Source organism: Hippoglossus hippoglossus, chromosome 15 (assembly GCF_009819705.1).
Source record: "Hippoglossus hippoglossus isolate fHipHip1 chromosome 15, fHipHip1.pri, whole genome shotgun sequence".
NCBI classification, from domain to species: Eukaryota; Metazoa; Chordata; class Actinopteri; order Pleuronectiformes; family Pleuronectidae; genus Hippoglossus; species Hippoglossus hippoglossus.
Window position 1 is genome coordinate 12481639 of NC_047165.1, and position 24086 is coordinate 12505724.

Below are 24086 nucleotides of genomic sequence, written 5' to 3' on the forward strand. Positions count from 1 at the left end.
AAAAAATGAATTCATCTAAAAACATTTGTCGCGTCAAATCATTCTTTATCTGTATTGGGATGTGCAAGTTGTGTTATGTGTAGTAAGACTTTCATTGTGATTCTGTTTTTGTATAAAATGGGCCCACAAAGAAAGAAAAAAGATTTAGAGGCGGTGTGCAAACTTCACATTGTTCAAAGTAACCAAAAAGTGAGATGTAACCCTCCTCCGGTTTGAACCGATCCACCTCAAACCACAAACTGAAAGCTGCACATTCAGTCTAACCACCGCCGGGCGCCTGCTCTCGGTCCCCCGACCTCTTGTGACAAGTGACTTCTGGTCAGCGTGGAGCGACCGAATGAGTCATTCCAAGGCACTTGATGCTTTTCATTACCGTACACGATGAACTGAAAAATCAATACCACTCATTTTGCTAATGCCCTTTTTCTCCAGGGTTAGAAATGCACTTAATGAAATGATAACACGTCGCTTACTCAAGCGCTATTCATCAGGGTTTCAGACGGACACCAACGTTGGTACGATGATTTTAAAGTTGTGCACTCTGATGACATTAGTGACACTACTGCCCAGTTTAAAGATGTGGATATTATGTTTTCTTTTTTTAAGTTCCATGCAATATGACTGTTAATAAAATAAATGCAATATGCAAATTAAAAGGTTTGGAGAAAAATAAATAATACATTCAGATAGTGACACAAAAATAAAAAAATACATGCTAGAGACAGAAGGCAAATCACTAAGCCTGGAAAGGCAAAACAACCCCAGTGATCTAAAAGAAACGGACATAATCACAGCACCGAGAGCACGTATAAGAAAAAGTCATTGTAACTAACCGAGAGGCCTCAACACAAAGTATCAAAACAGAGAAATACAGGGTTCATATTCTCGCTAACTAAACTAACTACAGCCAAAGAAAAGTCCACCACCAGTCTGTGGTGTGATTGACTGAACAAGGTTACACATATACAGCCTGAGCTTCTCAGGCAGGTGAGGTGAAAGTGGAAACATTCAGACCACTTTGTGGTCTCGGGGACTCTCCGGCTGCCATTGGCTGCTGTGAAGCTGTAAAATGCCCTGTAAAACCTCCAACCAGACTTTGTAGCAGAAGAGGTATTGTTCCTGGAACGAGAGAGAGACAAAGGCCACGTCTAGCTTTCAGGAACTGTCTTTTTTTTTTTAAAGCTTGAACTTTGAACTTTGGCACTGACCTTGGTTTGAATCATTCCGTGCCGCTGGAGTCTCATCTCCTTTACAATGTCGCTCACGTCGATCTGAAGACAGAGAAAGAAGAGGGTTAGGCACAACTACAACATGCTGCTTTAGTTTATTTTTAATTATATCAATAATGAATTGAGTAGACACTTATCCAAGATTAAGAATCATTCTAGCAACTGTATGAGGCTGTATCATAGACTGTATGGACGAAGTATCTCCACATCCTCCCACTATCCAGAAATGAAGCCGAAATATCTCGGATATGAACGCTGCCATCTTGTGCCAGTTACGTCATTTGGAGGCTGAGTATGTGCAGTAGCGATCGGAAGATGGAGCCAATACACACGCTCGACCAATCACGAGTCAGTCTCAGCCATTTTATAGCAAATTAATACCAAAAATGTAACATACATCAGTGTAGTAAAAACTAAGAAAAAGTACAAAAAAACATATTTGAGAAAAAATTATTGAACGTGTTTAGTTTGGTACATGTTCCATCCACTAACATGTCGTCCATCTTTATATACACTCTGATTGTACTCATGCTAGTAAAATATTCACCATCTTAGTTTAGTGTGTTAGCATAATAGCATTTGAAATTTAGTGCTAAACCGAACACAAAGTGAGTGTTTTAACCTATTTTATTTTAAGCTGAACTAAAGTATTGGACAAATGACAGATTTGACCTGATGAAGGTGCAAGAGTCTAAAGTCAGGAGATCACCAAAGTTCTTGCTAACTTAAGCTATCACACTGGCTTCCACTCACAGGTAAATCGTTCTCAATGAGACTGATGATAATGTCGGTACAGATGAGAACTCCCGTGCGTCCGATGCCGGCGCTGCAGTGAGCCGTCACTGGCCCCTGATGATGCACTGCCCTCAGGTAGCGGATGAAGCGAACCAGCTGCTCAGAGGAGTGCGGCACACCGTGGTCAGGCCAGTGCGTGAACTTCAGGTGATGGACAAAATGTGTCTGATTGGTCTGAAATGACAACGAGTTGAAAAAACATTGCATTTGAAGTTCAGAGTAAAGAAGGATATTGCAGCAGGTCGTTGACCAGACAGGCAGGAACTCCTCTCCTACCTCTGTCTCCACCATTCGGATGACCTTAATGTGGAAGTACTCCAGGTGCTGTCGGTTCTCCAGGTGCAGCTGGTACCTGCCGGTGTCCAGGGGCACGCCCAGCTTCTCTGGCCAGTACTTGTGACACTTGATCCTTCCCCGTTCCAGTTCCTGGGTCATCATGGCGATGACGTCCGATTTGTTTTCCCAGATCATCTGCCAGAAGGCTGACACTGTGGAGGGCAGCGGGCCCTGGCAGGAGATGTAGAAGAACTCCTTGTCGCGGAATTGCATGCGGATGTAGCTGGCGTTGATGTAGTCCTGGTTCTCTCCAATGGCAACACGTGTTTTGTCGTCTATGAAGGGAAAAGAGAAACTGCGTGAATTCATGATTGAAACAAACTGCACCCCTAGTAGCATTCTCCCTCAAACAGAAAAATTTGGGAAGACGTGTTTTCCCCATTTGATTTCTCCATTGATTTCTTGACCATCAACAACAAACACTGCTGCCTTGTTTCTCGCCTAAAGCACATGATCTTGGAGTACTGTAAATAACACCAGGTAAACAGCTCTGAGGTCTGGAATTAGGTTCAACAAACAAGCGCTGTGAAGAAGTTTGTTGGTGATGAGAGAGGTGATAGACTAAAGGCTGTTAGGAATGTTGTTTTGGGTTACTCCCCCCCAACCTCCTACGTGTGAAGTCAGGAAAGCCAGAGACTGGAAACCTGGCTTTCAAAATAAAATAGTTAAACGCAATTGATCCGAGCATGTTCTTTTTTTTTTGGACCACTTGCACAAATAGCATTTGTAACAGGCAGCAGGCAATGAGTAGTACACTGAGGTGTGTCCGTATTCCACTGGGGGTCACTATCCTTTTCATCTCACTCACGTATCTCCGATCTGACTCTTTTCACCTCAACACACTGCCGGAACTGGACGTAAATGCTGATTATAGTATGTGTGTTTTAATGTGCGAGTTTCCCAGTGTAAGAACGCGCACATTAGTGTTTGAGAGAATAACTTTAAGGATTTTAATTAATTTTTTTACAATATTCAGTGTTAATTCTATGGTTCATGTGCAAACCATTCACTGTACATAGTCTCACACTGCACATATTTTTCTTGTTTTTACACTGTATATATTAGTTTTATTCCATTAATACTTTTCTATATTTTTTACATTCCTCACAATTAAGTATTGCATTTTACTTATTATTGCTTAATGATGCCTATTTTTGACTCTTGCTGTTGTAATAGTTTAATCCTAAACCAATAGAGGATTATTTTATTTTATCTTATCTTATCTCAATTCAAGCATTACACCCTTTCACTGAACTCACATATGCACGCCTTTTGTGGAGTTTTTTTCCTTTTTCCATCCAATCTCTCTGTATTTATCCCCCCCGACATTCATGGTGATTACACAGCTTATAATATTATTTGCTCCTGCTTTATTTATTAAAAGTATAAATCTCACATAATTACAGGGTTGGTACCAGATGACATCTATTTCATTATTATGTTCTTGGCTGAGTCAAAGCAAATTTTAAGTGCTGCACCAGTGAAAGATTGATATTATGATTTGCTGTGCAGGACTAAGCAACTTGTAAACAAATATCTCCTCTACCATCATTAGAGGCCTTACAGTCAACTTGAACCGGGCAGCTGAGGAGAGTGCCAACAAACAAACTATCCAATAAGTGTGTGTGTGTGTGTGTGTGTGTGTGTGTGTGTGTGTGTGTGTGTGTGTGTGTGTGTGTGTGTGTGTGTGTGTGTGTGTGTGTGTGTGTGTGTGTGTGTGTGTGTGTGTGTGTGTGTGTGTGTGTGTGTGGTTTGAACAAAGGGAGAAAGTAAAAGGTAAGATTCTGCCAGAAGAAAGTTGTCTCTCAGACTTACAGGGCAGGATGTCTCTGTAGCGGTTCTTATCTCTGTTCTCAGGGGCTTTTCCCACCACACAGTTGTCAGAGGGCTTCAGATGTTCCAGAGCCTGAAATACAAATACATCATTTTATTATATATTGTCTGTGTCTGTCCATAAGAAAAGCCTGCAAGCGCAATGTCTTAGTAATGACTGAGTATCTATGTGTGTGTCTGCCTGTCGTTTTTGCAGCTTGGTGGAAGGATGTGGTCTGGGTCAGGGAAGAAGGCATACAATTTGGGTGTGGATTTGGATCAGGGGGACGGATCCTTTTTTCAATTTCTTTGACATTGCGAGATTTATTTGATATTTTACTGGATTTCTGTGGGAATAATTCATGAATCTTGATGAAAAATAAAACATTTAGGACACTGGTATTGTCTGTGCAATTTGGTGCAGCTTGATTGGATTTCAGGGCCCTGGTGAGCCTCGGTTGTTTTGAACCATACACACCATGAACTCTTTGACCAGTTCCTGCTGGTCCACTTGATGCTGCAGAATCTGGATAAGAGCTTTGACTCTTGACCCTGAATACTGGCTGCTCCTCGCTGGGCTGATGAGAGCTAAACTGGCCAGTTCCTCCTCTGACACTATGGGTGGGCCTGAGGATAGATGAGAGGAAAATGGAGAAGGGTGAGGTTTGTTTGTGCGGCTCAGCATAGATTAAGATTTTAACACATTAGCACAACAGTATGGAGGAACAGATACCTATTTGGGGTGAGGTTGTTTCCTGTTGGCTGGCGTCAAATACATCATCATCTTCTTCCTCGCTGCTCCAGCCGTCTGACTGGAGTTTCCGGATGTCTTTGCAGGAATGGTCCAAGAGTTTGGTCACAATATGTTTCCTGGGGGAGTCAGGGGGCAGGGGTGAGACCAGACCATTTTTACTCTTCGGTAGGAGGGGATGAAATCATGCAAGGCTGAGCTTCCTGTCCCTGCGACCTTTCCACCTAAAATACAGTATAGACAAGAGGCTAAAATATCTGTTTGATGCTCAATACTTTTCTTGTTTTTAGGCTATAGAGAATGCTACTATTATATTTCCTAACTTTCACGCTAGTTTTTGTCTCATTGGGGTTCTCCATTGGCAACAGTATGTTTTATTTATTGCTCTCTGCTGCCTTCATGTGGTTAAGAGAGGAACTCCAACAAACCAAAGGAAAAGCAAGAGGATGAGGGTAAAAACAAGTAGAGGAGTAGTTTGGGAAGTTACTACCTGTCAGAAGCTCCATGCAACATGTCAGTGACATTGAGGGACGGGCAGCAAGCTTGATGAGAGGGGGTGCTGTTACAGCTCTCCTGATCCACAGACAAGCAGCAACAGACGGGAGGAGGAGCGAGATGTTAGTAGTAGATGTTAGTACAGAGGTAAAGAGGGATGTGATTGAATTTAAACAGAGGAGCACATCAAAATGACCACTTTATTCATTTATGTGTGTGTGAATGCTTGGTGTTGTGCATGTTACCGGTATTATTTCAACCTCGTCTGTTACAATAGTGAGTCGGCGCGGTGGAGGCGGTGGTGACGTTAGGACAACAGTTGTTTCTTTAATAACAGGAGATGACGTCGCCTCTGAAACAGCAAAGATGCACATTTATAAGGATAGAATTTAGTGGAGGGAATCATACAGTTTTTTTTTTTCTCTTTGTTTAATATTGCGTTTATTCTTGATTTCCCAGAGAATAATTCATAGATCTTGCTGAAATCAGGCATGTTAAGGGGACTGATATTTATATATCTGTGTACAATTTGGTGCAGATCCACATGAACGTCCGGATCTAGTTAATTTAAATGTGGTTTCATAAGGGGACTGTTGGGTCTTTGGCAGAGGTTTACACTACTGAGTGACATTCTAGTGTAAAAGTCTGGTTCACACCGTATTTTCAGTGCATTTTCTTCGTAATAAAGTATAAAAGGTTTAATTTTAGTTGAAGTCTACAGCTTTGTATTCAACATCCACTCTCACACATATCCATGATAATAGGAAAGACAGGAGATCATACCAGGCGGGTGCTCAACCGGCCTCTTCACCATGACGTCAGGTGAGGAGCGAGTTTCAGAGGCCGGTTGCTCAGCTAAAATAGCCTCAGTCTGAGAGGACATGTTGGGCGGTGGGGGTGACTCGGAGTAGGTCAGTGGTAGGATGTCTCTGCAGATGGTGAGCTGCACGCTGCCCTCGGCTTTACGCAGGATGTCCACCACCTTACTGTGGCTCAGGCCCGAAACAATCACACCGTTCACCTGGAACATAATCAGTGAGGATCAGGGTTTTCCCCAACAACAGTTTATAAAACAGTCAGAAGTTATGATGGGTGGTTACCTCTAATAAAATATCTCCCACTCTCAGCCTGCCGTCCTGCTCAGCTACTCCACCCGAGCAGATTTCCCTAACTCTGAGCATGCTGCCGTTTGTTCCTCCGACCAAAGCAAAGCCAAAGCCTCCTCCGTCTGGTTTTGAGAACTCTACTTGCATGATGCAACTCTGCAGGAACAAAGAAGCAGAGGCAAAAAAGGGAAAGAGAACAAGAATTTTGAGGATTCAGCAACAGAGGAATAGAGACTCAGATCAGGACCTTAAACAATCAGGTGTAAAGAAAGCCTGACACAAACATGCAGACAGTGACCTCCACCACCCCAGCAATGAATGCATTCGCAGATTGACACACAGTAGACTCATGTTACAGTGTACGTTTCAGCAGACTCTTCACGAGATGTGCAGTTACAGGAAAACAATAAATAGAAATGGAAAGAGACGATAAAGACGAGTGAGTTCTCGAAAAAAGAAGGTCAAAGATTAATAATATGCTCAGAAACTTACGTCTTGTTCTTGGCTGAGAGAGAGACATCGGAATTTAGCAGCAGTCCTACACACAACTTCAGCTGTAAAAAAACAAAGCAAAAAAAACCGAGAGGAGTAAGAATGAGTGAGTGACCAGTGCAGACTAAACAACACCTGTTGTTTCCGATATTACAAATAATGATCAAGCTAATAAAAGTGATGTAATTGTTATTAAGGGGTAAAGCCTTTAGTTCGGTCCATAGATAAAAATTAAAATGAAAATTCTCTTCGGTACCAATCTCCATCCTGGCATCCATTTACAGCCGAGGGAATTTCTGAAACAGACACAACACACACCAACCTCCCACCTCTTCGGCCATTTTGAAAGAGATGTGTTGATAGGTGCGTCTCTTGTATGACATGTGAACAAGGTTGGTCCTTTTCAAAGTGACCCTCTCTACTGTCCCTTACCGCTGCATGCACTGTCACCAGGCAACTGAGCTACCTGCCCTATAGACCACTAACTGTATGGCACTGTCAGTGTGTGTGTGCTCGTGTGTGTGTGTGTGTGTGTGTGTGTGTGTGTGTGTGTGTGTGTGTGTGTGTGTACGACGCCTTCAGCTGTGCAGTCTAATACACCAGTGGAGGGCCAGAGGCTTGGTAATTATTAATCCTGCTGTGAGAGCCCAGGATCTGTCTGTCAGCATTCAGATCTCTCACACACACACACACACACACACACACACACACACACACACACACACACACACACACACACACACACAAACACGCATGCGCACACACACACGCACGCATACACACAGTTGCAAAGAGACCTATCTTTCAGCACCGAGCTCCGGCTTCACACAGACAAAGGGACAACAAGCAAACGACAGAGAGGGAACCAGTTATGCTGCTGATAGAACATGCTGATGGAGAGAGTTCGGAGGAGATGGAGAGAGGGAAAAGAGAGGGAGAGAAAGAAAATAAACTCACCCTCTTCTGTAGGGGAGTCTTTATCTGGAGAGACGGGTTCTTCAAAACGAGTGAAGGACTTCCTTTCCTTTTTCCAGTCAAACAGGCCTACAAACGAAAAAATTGTTTAAGGCCTTATACGTCTACAGACAAGTAATTTCCTGTCTTCACAGAGTTCTAATACTTTCTGGTAATGATTGAACTTCTGTAATCATAGTTGAGCACAAACATATCTGGTTTCTAGGTGATCCTTCAGTGCATATAACGACCAAACTGTCCTGTTTATCCTGGGGTTAACTCAACCGTGCATAAATCCTTCAGAGCTTACCGTTCCACTTAGCCCTGGGGTTCACCGGCTGGTCTTCTCTGTAACAGACACAAACAATCAAAGTCATTCACAGAATTAAACACACATCTCAGTGTTTTAGCCGGTGAGGGCACATACCTGATGATTTTAAGTTTAACTTTACGAGGCGCGATCTCGCACGCTTTGACCGCATCCTCTAGGGTCATACCCAGCGTGCACCTGCCACAGATGTAGATGATTTTGTCATTGGGTTGGACGCTCCCCTCCTCACTGGCTGGGGAGCCTGGCACCACCTCCAGACAGTAGATGCCCTGCCATTTGCTGCCAATGCCCCCAGTCAGCTTTATACCTGGGGAGTGCGCACACATAGACCCAATTCAGTGCAAATGATTGACAAGAGCTTCATGTACTGTGTCTTTAAAGTGTCAGACAGCGTGTGTCGCACCGAGCTGTCCAGAAGTCGTCTTGTACAGGACAATGTCGGGCAGGTTGTCGCAGGGCGGCGGGGCCACCAGGTTGGTCACCGCCCTCCCCAGGGTCATACTCAGTCTTCGCGGAGATGACCTGAGGATCGTCATGGCATAATCGTCTGCCACACTGGTAACATCATGCCCGTTCACCTGGAGACAGATGACAGGGGAGGAATTGCGCATGGTCAACTAGCCAAGCACGAATATATATATACAGCTCACATGCAAGAATGCACGATTGGGTGCATGTGTGTGTTTGCACGTACAGTGACGAGCCTGTCTCCTGCCCTGAGTCGTCCATCTGCCTTGGCTGGGTTGTCCAGTATCTCCTGTATGTAGTAGCAGTTGTCCAGTTTGCTGCGAGTAATGGTGAAGCCAAAGCTTCCACTCCTGGACTTGGTCAGAACCACTGTCATTTCAAACTCTTTGACCATTCCCTGAAAGTCAAGACACAGAGACAATTCATGTATTAAATAGATATACAACAATGCAACAAGAATAATTCCTTAGATTAATCTTCTGTGGATGCTTATGTCTACAGTCAAATTCTTGCTGTCTCGCTGTCGCTACATATTTGGATTGTTGCGAGTTACAGAAGCTAAATTAAAAATCATTGTTTCCTTGACCCAAAGCCAAAATATTCAACTTCATGCCAGTGTTTGAAAGAAGTTACTTTAATGAACCAACAATGATAAAAGCATATCTATAGCATTTCTTAGCAAAGTTGAAAATGTGAACCAGAAAGCTAAGAAATGTCACTTGCCTTTCTTCGACTCTCTTCCTCTTCCTCATCCTCCTCCTCATAATCATCATTCTTGTAATCCCTCTCTTTCTTCTCTGGCTCTTCCCTAGGCTGCATGTGGCTCTGGGCAGGGGCAGGCAGCACTGTGGGTGGCAGCGTCGGAGCAGGCGGACTGACGCAGTGAGGCACAGAGGGGATGATCTGGGCTGTAATGGGGGTCTGTGGTGGAGCAGGAGGCTGGGGTTGAGGCACCACAGGCCTGCTGCTCTCGGGAAAGGCTATGTAGTGACTCAGTCCCTGCTGGATCGGGTGATGCTTGGCTTTCGGCGGCTGCGTTGTGAGTGGCTGAGATGGGTGGGCCAGTGTGCAGGTGGTCGGGGTGTCAGCTGAGAGGCCGAGGGGTGGGATGGTGGTGGCGGAGACGTGGGGGCAGAGGTTTGGATTCTGAGAGCTGAACCCTGACGAGCTGTTGGAGGTTTGAGAGCCTATTAGGTTGGGTGTTGGGTTGTGAGTGGCCAGACCGGAGGGGAAGCTGTGAGGAGGCTCCAGGGTGGAGCTGATGGTCAGGTACTCTTCATCTGCCATGATCGTCAGCCCATTTCCCACGAGGCAGTAGGTCACACTTCCATCTGCCTCCTCTCTGACTCCACTGCAGATAAACAAACAGTGCATAGTGTAGTTTACTTAAAATAATGATTTTCAAATTCCTGTCTTTATTTTAAATGATGCGCTTGTGACGGAGGAGCAGCAGGAGCTATGATTGAATCTACACATCACCCTACCAACAAGAAAGCAGCCTATCCCAGCAGACTTTAGAATTTTTTTTGCTTTCACATTTGTCAAAAGTCTTACAACTAGAGACAAAACGAGATGGAAACTATAAATATTAAATCTGGAGAGAAATAACAGAGAGATAGAATAAAAATCATCATAACATTCCTCTTAAAAGCTTAATAAATTCAACGCATAACAAGGAAATATAATTATTACTTCAAATTGAACTAGATCGTCAGTTAGTAGAGTACATACCTCCGCCAGAGTATCACAGGTCATACATATAGAGACCAACAACAATTTACACCTATGGTCAATTTAGAGTCTCCAATTCACCTAACCCCAATCTGCATGTCCCTGTATGCAAACTTCATACAGACCACTGCTGATTTTTAAATGTGAAATGCAATAATATGTGTTAGTTTTCACATGTTTCTATACATGATACAGTACCTGGCATACACAGAGTTTGAAGCAGTCTTGGGACAGACGTCCATGAGTATCACGGTTGAACTTGAAGTTGTTGCAACCTCCTCTCCGTCGTCCCTTCTCTTCTTCTTTCCTCCTACTTCCTGTTGTTCATCTGGATTCCTGGTGGTCGATCGCGACTCCGTTGGAGCTGGTGGAGAGCCGGAGGTTTGTGAGGCAGGCGAGGTGGGCGATGCCGGTGAGGCTGGCGAGACTGGTGACGGAGGCGACGTGGGTGATGGGGGTAAGCGAGGAGGTGATGGAGGAGATTGGTTGACCTGCACTTCACAGTCCAGACTCTCCGGGGGTGCTGGAGCTGCAGGAGGCTCTGGGTTTTTCTCTGCTGTAATGGTCACATCTTCGTCCTGGGTGGGGGCTTGTTTCTGGGCGGCTATGTTGACGTCATACTGAAACTTCAGGAGCTGGCTGTAGTCCTCTCCTAGTCTGATATCCAGAGAGTGGGATCGAGCCTCACGGGTGGATGCAGGAGTCTACAGAGTCAGAAAGGAGGTCCAACAATGTGTTAGGGTCACTCAGCCGAACTTAAGTGTTGTTTTTTTTGTATTTGTGCATTAACAGTAGGTGTGTACACGGAGCTCACCAGTGTGTTGCCATCTGCATCATATAGCACTCCAGGACCTGGTCGACAGATTAGCAGATGAACTTCCGACGGAGCTCCACGCAGCAGGAACAAAACCCTCTGAAACAGCACAAGAAAAAGTGGGTCCAGGTATTACTCACGTTGTTGGGACCTACATCTATTAACACAGTCACATGTGTCTTCCTTATTGAGACAAAAACCAAGTCCCCATGATGAAAACCATTAAACTTTAAGGTGAAGACCTGTTTTAAGGTTAGGGTAAGGTATATGGTTATGTTGTGGCACCATCTGACCTCAAGGCAGACTCAAAATGTGCAAATCTATTTACCTGCTGTATGTTTAAATGCTCCGCTGTAACTCCTTGGCAGTACACAAAAGGTTAAATGACACATCAAATGCTATGACACAACCAGCGTGCTATTTCCAGTACTATGGGATTAAAGGATTAGTGAACTACATAACACGGCCAAGACCTTAAGAAACACCAGGGTTCAAACTGTTGCTCACACACCTCCCTGCCCATTCATGATTATCATTTATCCACAGATGAACCAACCTACTGTGCTGCCATCAGGGCCCAAAGTGTGAATGGTTTTAAGGTTGTGGTTAACACCTTGTAAACCAGGCTAATATTTTTTGACCGCTTTTTTTATGTCTCTGCTTCAATGTTAGAAAAAAAACGATCTAGCAGAACCAAAACCACAGCGGGACTGTTTATGAATGTGGTTGTTAATTCACAGGTGGAAGTACGTAAGGATTAACAATCATTCTAAAATATCCCACCTGGTAAGAGAGGTCCTTCAGGGGCTCCCTGTTGACGGACAAAATGACGTCCCCCTCTCGCAGCAGGCCACTCTCCAGCGCCGGCTGACCCGGGAACAGGCGCTTGATGCGGACGATGCTGCCTCGGTCCTGCCCCGAGTGAAGCTGTGAGATGTAAAAGCTGAAGCCGAGGCCGGACAGGCTCTTCTTTAGCACAACGTCATGTGTGTTTTCTGGGAAAGGGAAGAGATGTTGAGGAGACTTGGGGCATTAATGTGTGTGTTGCGTAATCATTATTCTGCAAATGTGAGTCCAGATTTGCGACATTGTGATAAAAAATAAAAATAAACTAGTGCAGTGCTCTAGTACTACTCTGAACTTGCTAAATAGGAAGTGATTCTATGAATGTTGCTGCCATGGTGGAGACTAGTACCCGCAGCACTTGTCTGAGTCAATGTTTGTGTCAATGCGATAAGGTGAGTAATACAATTATCAAAATGATCTGGCAGGACAGATTTTATTGAAGACAGCCCCCACTGACTGCTACAGGGCGCTGGTTATTCAAATTTTATTGATAAAAAACATATTGCATGTCCAAATTGCATAAACCATGGCACTGCACTTCCCTGGTCAATCAACAAAACACGTGCCAAGTGTGAAGCCGATAAGATGAACGGGTCAAGAGATGTGCGTTCCATTTCTAGACAGACAGACATTTGTGGAATTTTCTTATAAGAAGTAAATTAGTCTTCCTCACATTTCTTTGTACTAGTTCCAGTATGGGAATTAAGAAACTATTCCTTTAACTAAGCTGAACAGGCAGCTTCAAGGTTTCAGCACACGCTGTCTCGGGGGACTGAGGCATCGTCAGACTCTGACAGCAACCACAATGTAGCTGTCAGATGACTCACTGTCACCTCTGGGCTATATGTGCGAGTGTTTGTGTGTGTGTGTGTGTGCCTGCCGCTGTCTATCTTCTCTTTTCTTTTTTTCTTCCTTTTGTGAGTGTATCTGCCCCTTCATCTCCCCTCTCACCATCCGTCACAAAGCTGTAGTCCTTGGCTCGACCACTCAAGGTCGTTTCCACGGAGACCTCGGTCCTGGGGGGCTGCGTGTATGACCGACTGTGGGCTAATAGGGGGCAGGGTGAGTCAGGTCTGGGCTCCAAGAATACCGTGGGCTCCCTCTCCAGCAGCAGGTTCACCACCTATGGGGGAATAGGATGCAAACACACACACAATAGTGTATTGCAAAAATGATACAGTTACAGTACAGTCTTATATATGATTTACAGTAGCTCAGTAACTGAAACTACTTCAGTGAGGTTATTCAAGAATTGATTCCTGGTTGGAGAAAATCTATATTTACTGAGGATGGGAAAAAGGACCAGAACGAGACTTGAGGCATAAATCTCAGCGTACTCTTTGTTTGGATACACAGCACAAGATATGTTGTTTAAAGCAGTTTCTCCTGGAGATGACACACACTGTACTGATAATAATCATATCAGCATGTAAATGTGTTGTATTGCATGTGCATGTTTGCGGCCATGTGCATGTGTGTGTATGCGTGTGTGCATACCTCCCCAGTCCTCTTCAGGCACTCGACAGCTTGATGGTGACTCACGGCCCTCAGGTTGGCTCCGTCAACCTCCAGCAGTCTGTCACCTGTCATATGCACAAACGCAAATCTCATCATCATTAGCAACATCAATACATAAACGTTTTTTGTGTGTGCGTGCGTGCGTGCGTGCGTGCGTGCGTGTGTGTGGGGCTAACGGGCACGTCAACAAATTCAACAGTCGCTCCTGCTCATTGAAGCATGAACACAGACACATCAATGCTCCAGCAGAACAGACGTATACAAATAACTGACAGAATAAACAAAGCATGACTATATAACAAAAAGCCTTGAGAACAGCTTTACTACTCCTTTATAAGTAAAATAAAGAGCATGGACACAATCCACATTCAGTTATTCTATATTCTGTTCAAAGAAGTTGAAAAATCTTTGCGCCCTTTTGTACAAACTCCATCAAACAATAATGTTCAATGTGTCATGATTCACAAAGTTGTCATCACATCATTTGAGGATGACGCAAATGTATTGGGAGAACTGTATGTGTTTTTTTCTATCTTTATTTAAGAGCACAATCCTTCAGTTTGAGAGCAGGACTGATTTTATATTCACATTTTGTGATGCTCTCGCTCAAAACCATTTTTTAAAAATGTGACTGAACGTCACTCGCTTTCACTTCTTCTTCCTTCTTTATCAGAGGCTGCACAAAATCAAACCTTCACAGAGACAGTTTGTTTCTGGCGGCCAGCTGATGACATGTTAACTTGAAAAATAAAAAGATAATCATACCAATCTGAATGCGTCCGTCCTGCTCTGCAGCGCCCCCTAGCACCAGACTCTTGATGTAGATGCCTCCATATCGCACGTTGGTGTTTATTCCTCCCTTTTGGCAAGAAAGATTACAAACAGTTGTCAGCGTTGCAAATGGCCTCGAATAACCGCACCACTGACTCCATTGGGAAGGATCCAAGTTGCTTAGCGTCCTCACTTGTTACCTACTGGCCTTTCCCAGTTAGTCCCGTAAATCGCTTTGGCTGAGCTGATGCAAGGCAAGGAAGCAATGTCACTACGGTCTTGGCACAATTAACTTTTTAAATGCCAACATTGCATGGGACACACGACCCTCTACCTAAACACAGTAGCAGTGTCTCAGCTTCCCTTCTCCCGCTTCTTTAGTTATAGTGAGGAGCAGAGAAAACAATCAGAATCAACTCAAACTCCTATAGAGAGGGACAAATGACATAAACTCAATTGAATCACTCACAGCAACGCTGATGCCGAGACTGCCACTGCTCTTCATTAGCTCCACTATGAACCGCTCGCTGCTCTTCAGACTAATGACTGAGGGAGACCTGGAACACAGATCCTGAAAAAGAGTGAGAAAGAGGTAAACAGTTACAAAAATGAAGATTTAGATTTAAAAAGAAATAAATGAGGTGAAGATTGCAGTTGTTTTCAGGAAACCTCTGATGCAGGACAATGACAACAAGTTTTATCACATTAATCAGAGCTCTTAATCCATTTATCAATTAGCACTGGTTGAAGACTTATCAGCTCGGACCACATGTTGAATTGTTCTGTGGAAACAAAGTCACGTATCTCGAACTGTAGCTGAGAGCTGGCTCTGACCTGGGCGTCGTGTATTCTCACGACAGGAATGTGAAGTCTCCTGTTCTTCTTGGGGGTCGCCATGTTGGACAGACTGATGGCCTCCTCCAGTTCCTCCACGACCTGGCGGTACTCTGTGCCGCTCAGCGTGGTCTGTGACCCGAAGCTCCTCTCCAAAGCCAAACCCATTGTACTTTGACTCAGGGAACTCCTACGGTCCCTCAGAGTCTCTGATAGGAAAACAACTGGACGTCAGTATGTGTGTCACATGATTGACATTGATTACTTCCACCAAGAAGATCGTTTTCGGCTGTTTATTGGTTGGTTTCTAAGCAAGATTATGCAAAAACGACTAAACGGATTACCTTGAAATTTAGTGAAAGGATGCAGTATGGATCAGGGAAAAAGCCATACAAATTTGGTGCGGATCCAGGAATTTGCAAGATAGGGCGGGTTTTGTTTTTTGTTTTTACATTTTAACTGATTTCCCAGGGAATAATTCATGAATCTTGATTTAAAGAAAACCAGGGTTATAAGGGGAGTGGAGCTTGACTGAATATAAGGGGACTATTGGGCCTTGGCAGAGGTATGTGCTTGAATGTTAACATAACTAAACTTTTCAGACAGTGCAGGCAGCGATGAGCAGATCTTACGTTTAGGCTGGGACACAATGAGCTCCACCTCTTCAGGGCTGGTTTGTAAGATGGCAGCAGCGTCACTGAATGTCACTCCCTCCAAACTAATCTTGTTTAGAGATATGAGACGTCCCCCTGAAAGAAAAACAAACTAATCATTATAAAATCCTTGTTGTTGGTTCACGTGTTAAGCTACAAAAAGCCAGCATCTGTGTTTCCAGTTCTCATGTGATGCTGCGGCTCCTTACCGTGTTTGATTCGTCCATCTCTGTCCGCAGGCCCGTCAGGCACAATGGAAGCTATGAAGATCCCAAGGTCAAGTTTACCCGTGCTGTCCTCTCCCACGATCACAAAGCCTGAAACAGGACCAGAGAGGAAGACAAAAGTCTCCTGTTAAAGAATCTGAATAGGCGTCGCTCTGCTCATTAATTTTAAATCACAGTTTGGCTTGATAAACTCACCGAAGCCCAGTTTGGGATCTTTCTTCAAGGTCACACAGACTATCTCTCTCTCTGGTGGGGTCCTGGTTGGTGTATCCACTGTAAAGTACATGTTAGACAAATGATAAATAGGCCACTGTAAATGTATTTATATATATTCTTTTGTGGTTTTTAATTTCTTCAGACTTTTTGGATTCTTTAAATTTTTTAATTCCAAATCACCTACTCCTTATGTCTTGGACAAGATAAGATTTAAAAACATAGTTAAATACGTGCAAACAACACACAGAAAGGCCCCTGCTGGCTGGAAAGGGTCAAAGCAAGGACCTTTCTTGTGAGTGAACAGTGAGCCACCATGACACCCTGATTTGAACATACAGATGAGGCCTATAGAAAAATCATATCGATTAACATAACAAATGCAGATGCATATTGTCACGAGGGGCCCTTGAATGATTCGAATATGAAAATGTTTTACCTTTGCTTATGCTTTCACCCCTGAACGTTTGTTGGTTTTTATGTTTGTTGGTAAGCAAGGTTATGCAAAAACTATTACCACGAAACTCGATGCAACGATGTTGTACGGGTCAGGAAAGAAGATTTTTTTCTTTGACGTTCTTAAACGTTGTGAGATCAGGCTTTTTTTTTGACATTTTCACTGATTTCCCAGGGAATATGTCATGAATCTTAATGAAAAAATCTGGTATTTTTAGAGGACTCCTATTTATACTTGTGTGCAATTGTGCAGTTTGGTTGAATTTAAGGGGATTGATGGGCCTTGGTGGAGGTATGCTCTCTACTGTGTGCCACTCTCGATTTCCGTGTGTGTTTTCTGAAAGGAGGTGAGTTTAGGTATCCACCTCGTACGGAGGAAGAGGCATCAGAGTCCTGCTTATGTAGCGAAACACTGGACATCATCCTGGGAATCGGCTCTGGAGCGCTGCAACGCATGCAAAGTAGCATTTAGCCAATCTCTGTTACTATTTTTCAGTAATAACAATATGAATGTTAACATCAACAAGTGCTACCTCCAACACTGTTGATCCTTCATGTCCCTGAGCTCTCCTGTCTCAGGGGGCTCTTTGTTCAGCTCTCTGCTCATCTCTCTCCTCATCTCTCTCTGCTGGCGGAGTCGAGCCTCCAGCTTGGCTGTCAGGTCGTCACAGGACTTGGAGAGGAGGTCTGGATGACCAGGGGTCATGCCCACATGGTTCAACATGCCCTCCGAGCAGGACATCCGCTTCAGGTTCAAGTTACGACCCCCGTAGACAGACATGTACTTGTCTAAGTGTTCATCTGGAGAAACAGAAGACAAATCTTGACTGTAACCCTTGTGTGCTCATTTCAATACCAATCTGCACAGTCACTGAAATGTTCCCACCTGGTATCATGGTGTGGTTAAGTTGTCGTGACGTCATCTCGCTGTGAAACTTGTGCTGTGCCGAGCAAAGGTTCAGGAGGTACTGTGCTATTTTTGTGCTCTCTGTAATAAAACTGTGCTTTTTCCCACTGGGCCCGCCGCACTCGATTATCAGCTTACGCCGCTGGAAGACAGACATCGTACATTTACTTTGAGCTTCATGACCAAATGAATATCTTACAAAGCAAACTCTGAATGAGATGCCACTTATTCCTTTACCCCAGTGGATATGGAGTCAGTTTCCCTCCAGAGAAAACGCCTGATGACGGTGCGCATGTGGTTCCTCATCTCGTACACAATGATGCCTTTGACACAGATGCCCAGCACCAGCTCTCCCACCAATGGCCTTTTCTCTCTCCCCACACGGTGGAATATAATCCCATACTCAGGTAGCTGCTGGGCAATCTGAGAGGCACACAGTTTTGAATGTAGCTTCTTCTAGCAAACTTCAGAATTACAGGCAGTGTAACAATAGGAGTGTCGTCAAAATAAAAGCAAACAGTAGTTACTCTTTCATAAATTAGGCATTTTTAGACACGAAAAAGGGCAATGGACAAAGTGGGACACTCGATTATGGAATCTGTTTTTGTGTGTGAGTGGATGCATTTGCAGTCTAGCTACCCTTAAATACTCTGTTTCTGCCTCTTCGGGCAGCATCTGGGCATGACTTGCATGTAGTCTTGGCAACTCCTCCTTGACACTGGGCAGGGCCAGCTTCTCCAGCATCCTCGTGGACACATAATGCTCTGGCTGGTAATAATTCTTCCCGTACAACTGAAAAAGAACCAAGTACGCCGCTGTGACACGCTCTCATAGATGATGCTGGTATTCAAAGATAAAAGGTGAACGTTCTTTTTCGTTTTTTATCCTTGGTACCTCTGACATGTAATCCCCAAACTCCGCCTGCAGAGCGAGAGCGGCGAGGAACAGGCCTGTCTCCTCATTGCAGTAAAGCCTGTCCTCCATGATATCCTTACGCAGCTGTAAGTAGTACTGGTGCCGAGTCAGTCTGTGCCTGCGGTGCGGGAAAAAAGATGAAGTGAAAAGCAGCAAATGTTTTTCGGAACAATGCATAGTAAAACTCCAAATGGGTTGACTGTACTTACAAAACGAAGGAAATGTCATCAACAAAAAATTTCACGCGAAGAAACACCAAAAAGGAGGATATCTGCCCTTTTTTCCAACTGTCTGGTGCAACTTTGGAGATTTTTGTTTCATGGTCCAAAAAGAAATACTCATCATCTGCAGAATGAAAAAGGAGGAAACTTCTAAACAACAGCGAAACAGCCTTAAAGATTTCACCCTTCATGCCAGTTGCAAGGGCATAATTTTTGTTGGATCATGAATATTTTGAAATGATTTTTAATTTGCATGTTTTTGAAGTGCAACGAATGCAATCAAGGTTATAGGTTCCATGTAGTATGTCCCTTACCATCTAGGAAGGCAAGACCAAAGTAGAAGTGCTCCACCAAGTTTGCATGAGCCACCACCATGTCAAACACATCTCTTGCTTTGGACTTAATGTCACAGCGGACCACCACGTACTGTCCGTTAGGCAGCACCACAGTCAGCTCTCTCTGAGACGAACATGAACGGCCCTTTCTGGACTGTGATGTACGAGCACAAACACACTGACACACATGCACATAGAAAAGACCCCCTACCAACATTCACATGCATGCACCTGAATATATAAAACACTGCACATGCAGCTATGCGAACAGACATAGTTTAGCATGCAGTTAAAGTTAAAAATTGTGTGAAAAACAGTTGTACATTAAAACTGATCAGAAACAGATAGAAGCAGAGGAAATCATGAATTTACCACAATGGATCCTGGAAGCTCGAGAATAGTTTGTTGCTCGTCTGGCATTCTTACGAATTCAGGACCCAAAGCCTGACAAAATAAACATTCATAATAAAAACACAATCGACTTTTATGCTTCACGAAAAAACTCCACTCTTGTTCACCTAAAATACTGTATTCCAGCATCCCTACCGCAGAAGCTATACTTGCAATCCAGGTCAACAACACACACACACAGTTACAGCATTAATCTATCTCTGCCCCTACCTTGGCTTTCCTCTGGCTCAGGCTGAGTGAGGACTCGCTGAAGGTGATAGAGGGACTGTGAGATCTGCCTGACATTTTGGGAGAGACGTCATGGTGGGGGCTCCTACCAAGCCAACTGCAGTTGCTGTCCCTGTGACGAACCCCGCGAGGGAGTCTGAGAGGGGGAGAGAAAGGAGAGGAGAGGAGAGGGAGGTGGGGGAAGGACGGACGCGGTGATAAGTGAGTTGGAAAAGTTAAAATCTGAGACAATGTCATGTCCGCCTCAAAGTTAGAACGGACAGTAAGAGAGGGGAACGTGAAAAATGGTTGGATTTGCCTCTGCTGACACGCACACGTATATATACAATAACTCTGAAGCTGGAGAATCCTTTTCTATCTTCAGTACTGACAGTAACCATGTCCACATGTAGAGCTATATTCCCATATTAACCATATAAAGACAATAGAATAAGACTCTGCCTTGTAAACAGCATTTTCTGATTAACCTGAATAAGGTCGTACTCAAAATAACCAATAATTAAATGAAGAAGTGGAGTATTATAATATTAGTCTTATTATGTGGACATGTATACGTCTTAATCGTATTATAACGTCCTAATGGAGTTTTCGCAGCATTTTGCAGCATCGACATGTTCAGCAGCTACCAAATGCTTGACGTTAACATGTAAACAACAAGTGCAACATGTGCTCTCTGACATGTAAACAAAGGAAAAAAGGAATCTTCTATCAGCAACTTATGTTAACATCATAAATATATCCATGTAACCATAGTCAATGTGTATGGGTGTGTAAATATACAACATACCTGTCCAAAGAGGATTGGTACAATGGTGTGGGAGAGCTCCTTGGTCTTTGTCTCCAAGGTCTCTGAGATAAACTCCCTTAAATCACACATAAAATGAGCACGTTGTCAGAATAAGCACATTACTGTTGGGGCAAATACATTTAAGTATAAAAATTTGCATTTAATAGCTAAAGATTAAATCTCACATCATAGTATAGGACTTTATAAAGTAGATAAACAAGACAAATCATTATGTCAGCCTTCTTTCTACCATTCTGGGCCTTCTTTCAAATGTCTGTTCCCTTTGCGTACCTGACTTTGAGTCAGAGTCTGTCGAGTATCTTCTCCCTTCAGGACTGCCCTCGCTGACGTCTGAAAATGGCCCTCTCTTCCCTGTCAAGCAGGTAAGAGATGAGAGATGACAGCCATGTTTGATTCGTGTCCGTCTCGGTGCTCTACTGAGATGCTGAGGCATTTGGACAGAGCTGGGGCTGAGGCAGAGGCTTTAGCTTGGAGCATTCACACTCGGTATCTGATTATTGGCTCTCACAGGACCCTAATCCTGGGCTTGCTTTGGGTTAAGATTTTAATCCAGTTGACCTGTACACTATCTTGAGTCAAAAGGCAATGAAGGCAGCTATTTTATGTAGGTGATAGTTTCATTTTTACAGATTTGTTTATAATGCCGAACTAAATAGAAGTAATAGAGAAAAACAGGATAATCCCATGCAATACATATAATACAAGTTTATTGTTATGTTGCCAAATATCCCAGGATAAGAATTGAGGCTTACAATAGTATCGTCCCTGTTTCTTTTTGTGATATCATTTGTACTGGACTCACCATGAAGTCTCTCTCTGATCATCTGGCTTCTGCCACTCAAAGGGACATTACTGTCTGGCAAAGAGCCTCCATGGTCCATCTGGAAGAAAGGAAACCACCACTAGTTAAAGCAATTTTTTGTTGTTTTTTGTCATTCCTAAGATTCTTATGCAGTATGGCTTCAAACAAGCTGAAGCGCTCACAGACAAGAGTGTACTCAGATATCTAGACTCACCGATTCATGAAAAACCTCCTCCACCAGCTGTCGGATGACTTTGGTGGGCGACGGCAGGACGGAGGCTTTGTGCTGAGATTCGCAGGCTTCCAGGATGGAGTTGAGATTGACCCTGCGGTGGGCCAGGTCCTCACACATGCTGAGGAGGAGGCTGTTCAGATGGTCGCTCAACTGGACTGGCTGAAGTGAATGAACGTGGAGAAATATTTATACCTGAGGCGTGAGACTCAGATGACAGTATATCAAATATCACAGCAATGTTTACGGGCGTCCCACCTGATTTTGAGGTAGGTGAAAATCAACTGACCAGTAGAGAGTCATTCCCAGTGAGTACACCAGCATCTGTACAACAAAATGACCTGATTAAGCACAATGCAAATATTGCTAAATGAGACATTGCTGCTAAATATGTCCACCAAGGACGTTACGTTTAAGTCTGCATTTGTTTGTTTGTCTGATACTTAACAGGATCACATAGAAACCAATGGACGGATTATCACAATACTTGGTGGAAGGATGTGATATGGTTCATCTGTCAACATTGTCTTTGATTTCTCAGAGAATATATATATACATATATATATATATATATATATATATATATAAAGGCAGAAATATTCTTGATATATCCAAATGTCACATATTTTATGTACACAAGTTGATATATGCTGCAGCTTTTAAAGTCTTTTTTCTCTATCTCTGGGTTATATAAATAGTACATGTTGCAATTATAAATTAATGTTGTAATTACAAGGCATTTGATTACTTTCCTGTATGGACTAAGTTCTTTTTATGAGTTATTTCTGAGTTTTTTCAACTCGATTTCATAACTTTGGTTGCTGAAGTGCAGAATCGGGGGCAGCGTTTCCTTTACTCGGCCACTAGATGGCGAAATTATACCTTAGTCTGCAACTCCTGACATCCTGAGATTTTACACACCAAGGAATAAGACACATCAGGAAATGACCTGTAATCAATGCAAGTAGCTGCAGGGTTTAGAGTTACTGCTCATAAAAAAAACCTGAGTTATACGATGCTCTTTAGCGTTTGACAAGTCTGTGATCAACTCTAACGTGAGGCCTCGGCACAGAGAAGAGGATGTGAGCACTGACCCTCTCTATGGCAGGTTTGGTTGAGCTGGCACGGCCCTGCAGCATCTCCGGAGCGGTGAAGGTGGACACGTCGTCTGATAGGCCGCAGTTCTTAAATGCTAAGGTACCAGTGGCTGACAGCAGCAAGGAGGTGGGGCTTATGATGTTACACATATTGTTGTGGCCTAAAAGAAGAGTAGGAAGGCCATAAGATATAATGATGCTGTGGAGAAGTCACATTGAGGGAAACTGAAGAACTGCAGGATGTTGATCGAATGTTTATAGCGTATGCAGATTGAAATAAAAGCCTGGGGTATGCTGCTAACATTCAGACATGGCGTACAGTACAAAGGGATATCGAAAGTGCTTTACCCTTATAGGAGACATCCACTAAAGACTCTGCAGTGCCCAGCAGCAGGGACCAGACCTCCTCCTCCAGCAGAGGTCCCCCTCGTGCCTCCAGTACCTCAGCTAATGTGACAAATGTGCTGCTCATCCTGCACACATTCCTGCACACAGAGGAAACACACAGACACACAGACACACACACACACACACACACACACACACACACACACACACACACACACACACACACACACACACACACACACACACACGTGTAAACCCAAACCATCCCTTATTATTCAAATATTCTGAAAGAGAGGTTTAATTTTTCTGGCTTTTTCTATGTACGTGAGAAAATGTCTTATGTGACTTTCACATGGAAACAATAAATGGGCCTATTCTATTTTGAGCTGTGTTTCTTTGCTGGGTGTCTCTAACACTTCTACCTCTTTATCACATCTCTGTGAAACTGTTGCTCTTAATGTCAGCTTCGACTTTGTCTTCACAGATTGGTTTTGAGATGACACCTCTGAGAAACTTCACCGAAGAAAACACAGTCCTCTGCACTGGACCCTGATTAGATTATCTTAGTCTGTAAGTCTTACTGCCTCTTTCTCTCTCTCTCTCTCTCTCTGCCCCTCCCATTTCGTAATAGGCTTTCATCTGACCTGAGGGTGGTTCTGAGGGAGCGGCGCTTTCTGGCACCAAAGCAACCGTGTCATGATCCCATGTTAGCTCGTTGTCACATATTACCACCACGTATTACCACCAACTATATCCAGTCGAGAATGTGGAGGGGGGCACTAGACTGAGTTTACGGAACGATTACGCATGAAAAAAGCATGGATTTCGCAGGTTCAGATCATTGCAATAAGAGAAAACACATCCAATATTGTTCTAAAAGACTGTGCATTGTTTTATCGATGAACACCGAGACTTGAAAGCAAATTGTCGTCGTAGAAGATTTCTATTAC

At 43.7% G+C, this 24086-nt stretch overlaps 1 protein-coding gene across 5 annotated transcripts in view; it reads right to left on the reverse strand.

The window, feature by feature from the left end:
* The window catches only part of ptpn20 (protein tyrosine phosphatase non-receptor type 20), a 26768-nt gene continuing 2682 nt past the window's right edge, over nt 1–24086 (reverse strand). For 2 of the 5 annotated variants that reach the window (XM_034609199.1, XM_034609200.1), the window contains exons 2-47: nt 23137–23273; nt 22786–22949; nt 21950–22015; nt 21674–21853; nt 21460–21538; nt 20928–21008; nt 20637–20712; nt 19832–19985; nt 19583–19654; nt 19190–19364; nt 18864–18999; nt 18634–18772; nt 18379–18531; nt 17977–18162; nt 17719–17881; nt 17366–17633; nt 17198–17277; nt 16359–16436; nt 16146–16253; nt 15916–16032; nt 15284–15492; nt 14919–15020; nt 14444–14537; nt 13658–13743; nt 13112–13283; nt 12098–12309; nt 11315–11413; nt 10699–11204; nt 9493–10120; nt 8996–9166; nt 8705–8879; nt 8398–8608; nt 8281–8318; nt 7974–8060; nt 7017–7078; nt 6519–6680; nt 6202–6439; nt 5664–5770; nt 5414–5508; nt 4906–5042; nt 4651–4799; nt 4176–4266; nt 2301–2635; nt 1983–2198; nt 1209–1271; nt 1–1119 (exon numbers count right to left, since the gene is read on the reverse strand). In XM_034609199.1, coding sequence (XP_034465090.1) covers nt 1009–1119; nt 1209–1271; nt 1983–2198; nt 2301–2635; nt 4176–4266; nt 4651–4799; nt 4906–5042; nt 5414–5508; nt 5664–5770; nt 6202–6439; nt 6519–6680; nt 7017–7078; nt 7974–8060; nt 8281–8318; nt 8398–8608; nt 8705–8879; nt 8996–9166; nt 9493–10120; nt 10699–11204; nt 11315–11413; nt 12098–12309; nt 13112–13283; nt 13658–13743; nt 14444–14537; nt 14919–15020; nt 15284–15492; nt 15916–16032; nt 16146–16253; nt 16359–16436; nt 17198–17277; nt 17366–17633; nt 17719–17881; nt 17977–18162; nt 18379–18531; nt 18634–18772; nt 18864–18999; nt 19190–19364; nt 19583–19654; nt 19832–19985; nt 20637–20712; nt 20928–21008; nt 21460–21538; nt 21674–21853; nt 21950–22015; nt 22786–22949; nt 23137–23260 — 7155 coding nt within the window. In that variant the 5' untranslated portion in view covers nt 23261–23273 and the 3' untranslated portion in view covers nt 1–1008. Of the gene's footprint in view, nt 1120–1208; nt 1272–1982; nt 2199–2300; nt 2636–4175; nt 4267–4650; nt 4800–4905; nt 5148–5413; nt 5509–5663; nt 5771–6201; nt 6440–6518; nt 6681–7016; nt 7079–7973; nt 8061–8280; nt 8319–8397; nt 8609–8704; nt 8880–8995; nt 9167–9492; nt 10121–10698; nt 11205–11314; nt 11414–12097; nt 12310–13111; nt 13284–13657; nt 13744–14443; nt 14538–14918; nt 15021–15283; nt 15493–15915; nt 16033–16145; nt 16254–16358; nt 16437–17197; nt 17278–17365; nt 17634–17718; nt 17882–17976; nt 18163–18378; nt 18532–18633; nt 18773–18863; nt 19000–19189; nt 19365–19582; nt 19655–19831; nt 19986–20636; nt 20713–20927; nt 21009–21459; nt 21539–21673; nt 21854–21949; nt 22016–22785; nt 22950–23136; nt 23274–24086 lie in introns of those variants that run through there. The other 3 variants (XM_034609201.1, XM_034609202.1, XM_034609203.1) reach the window with 3 other exon arrangements.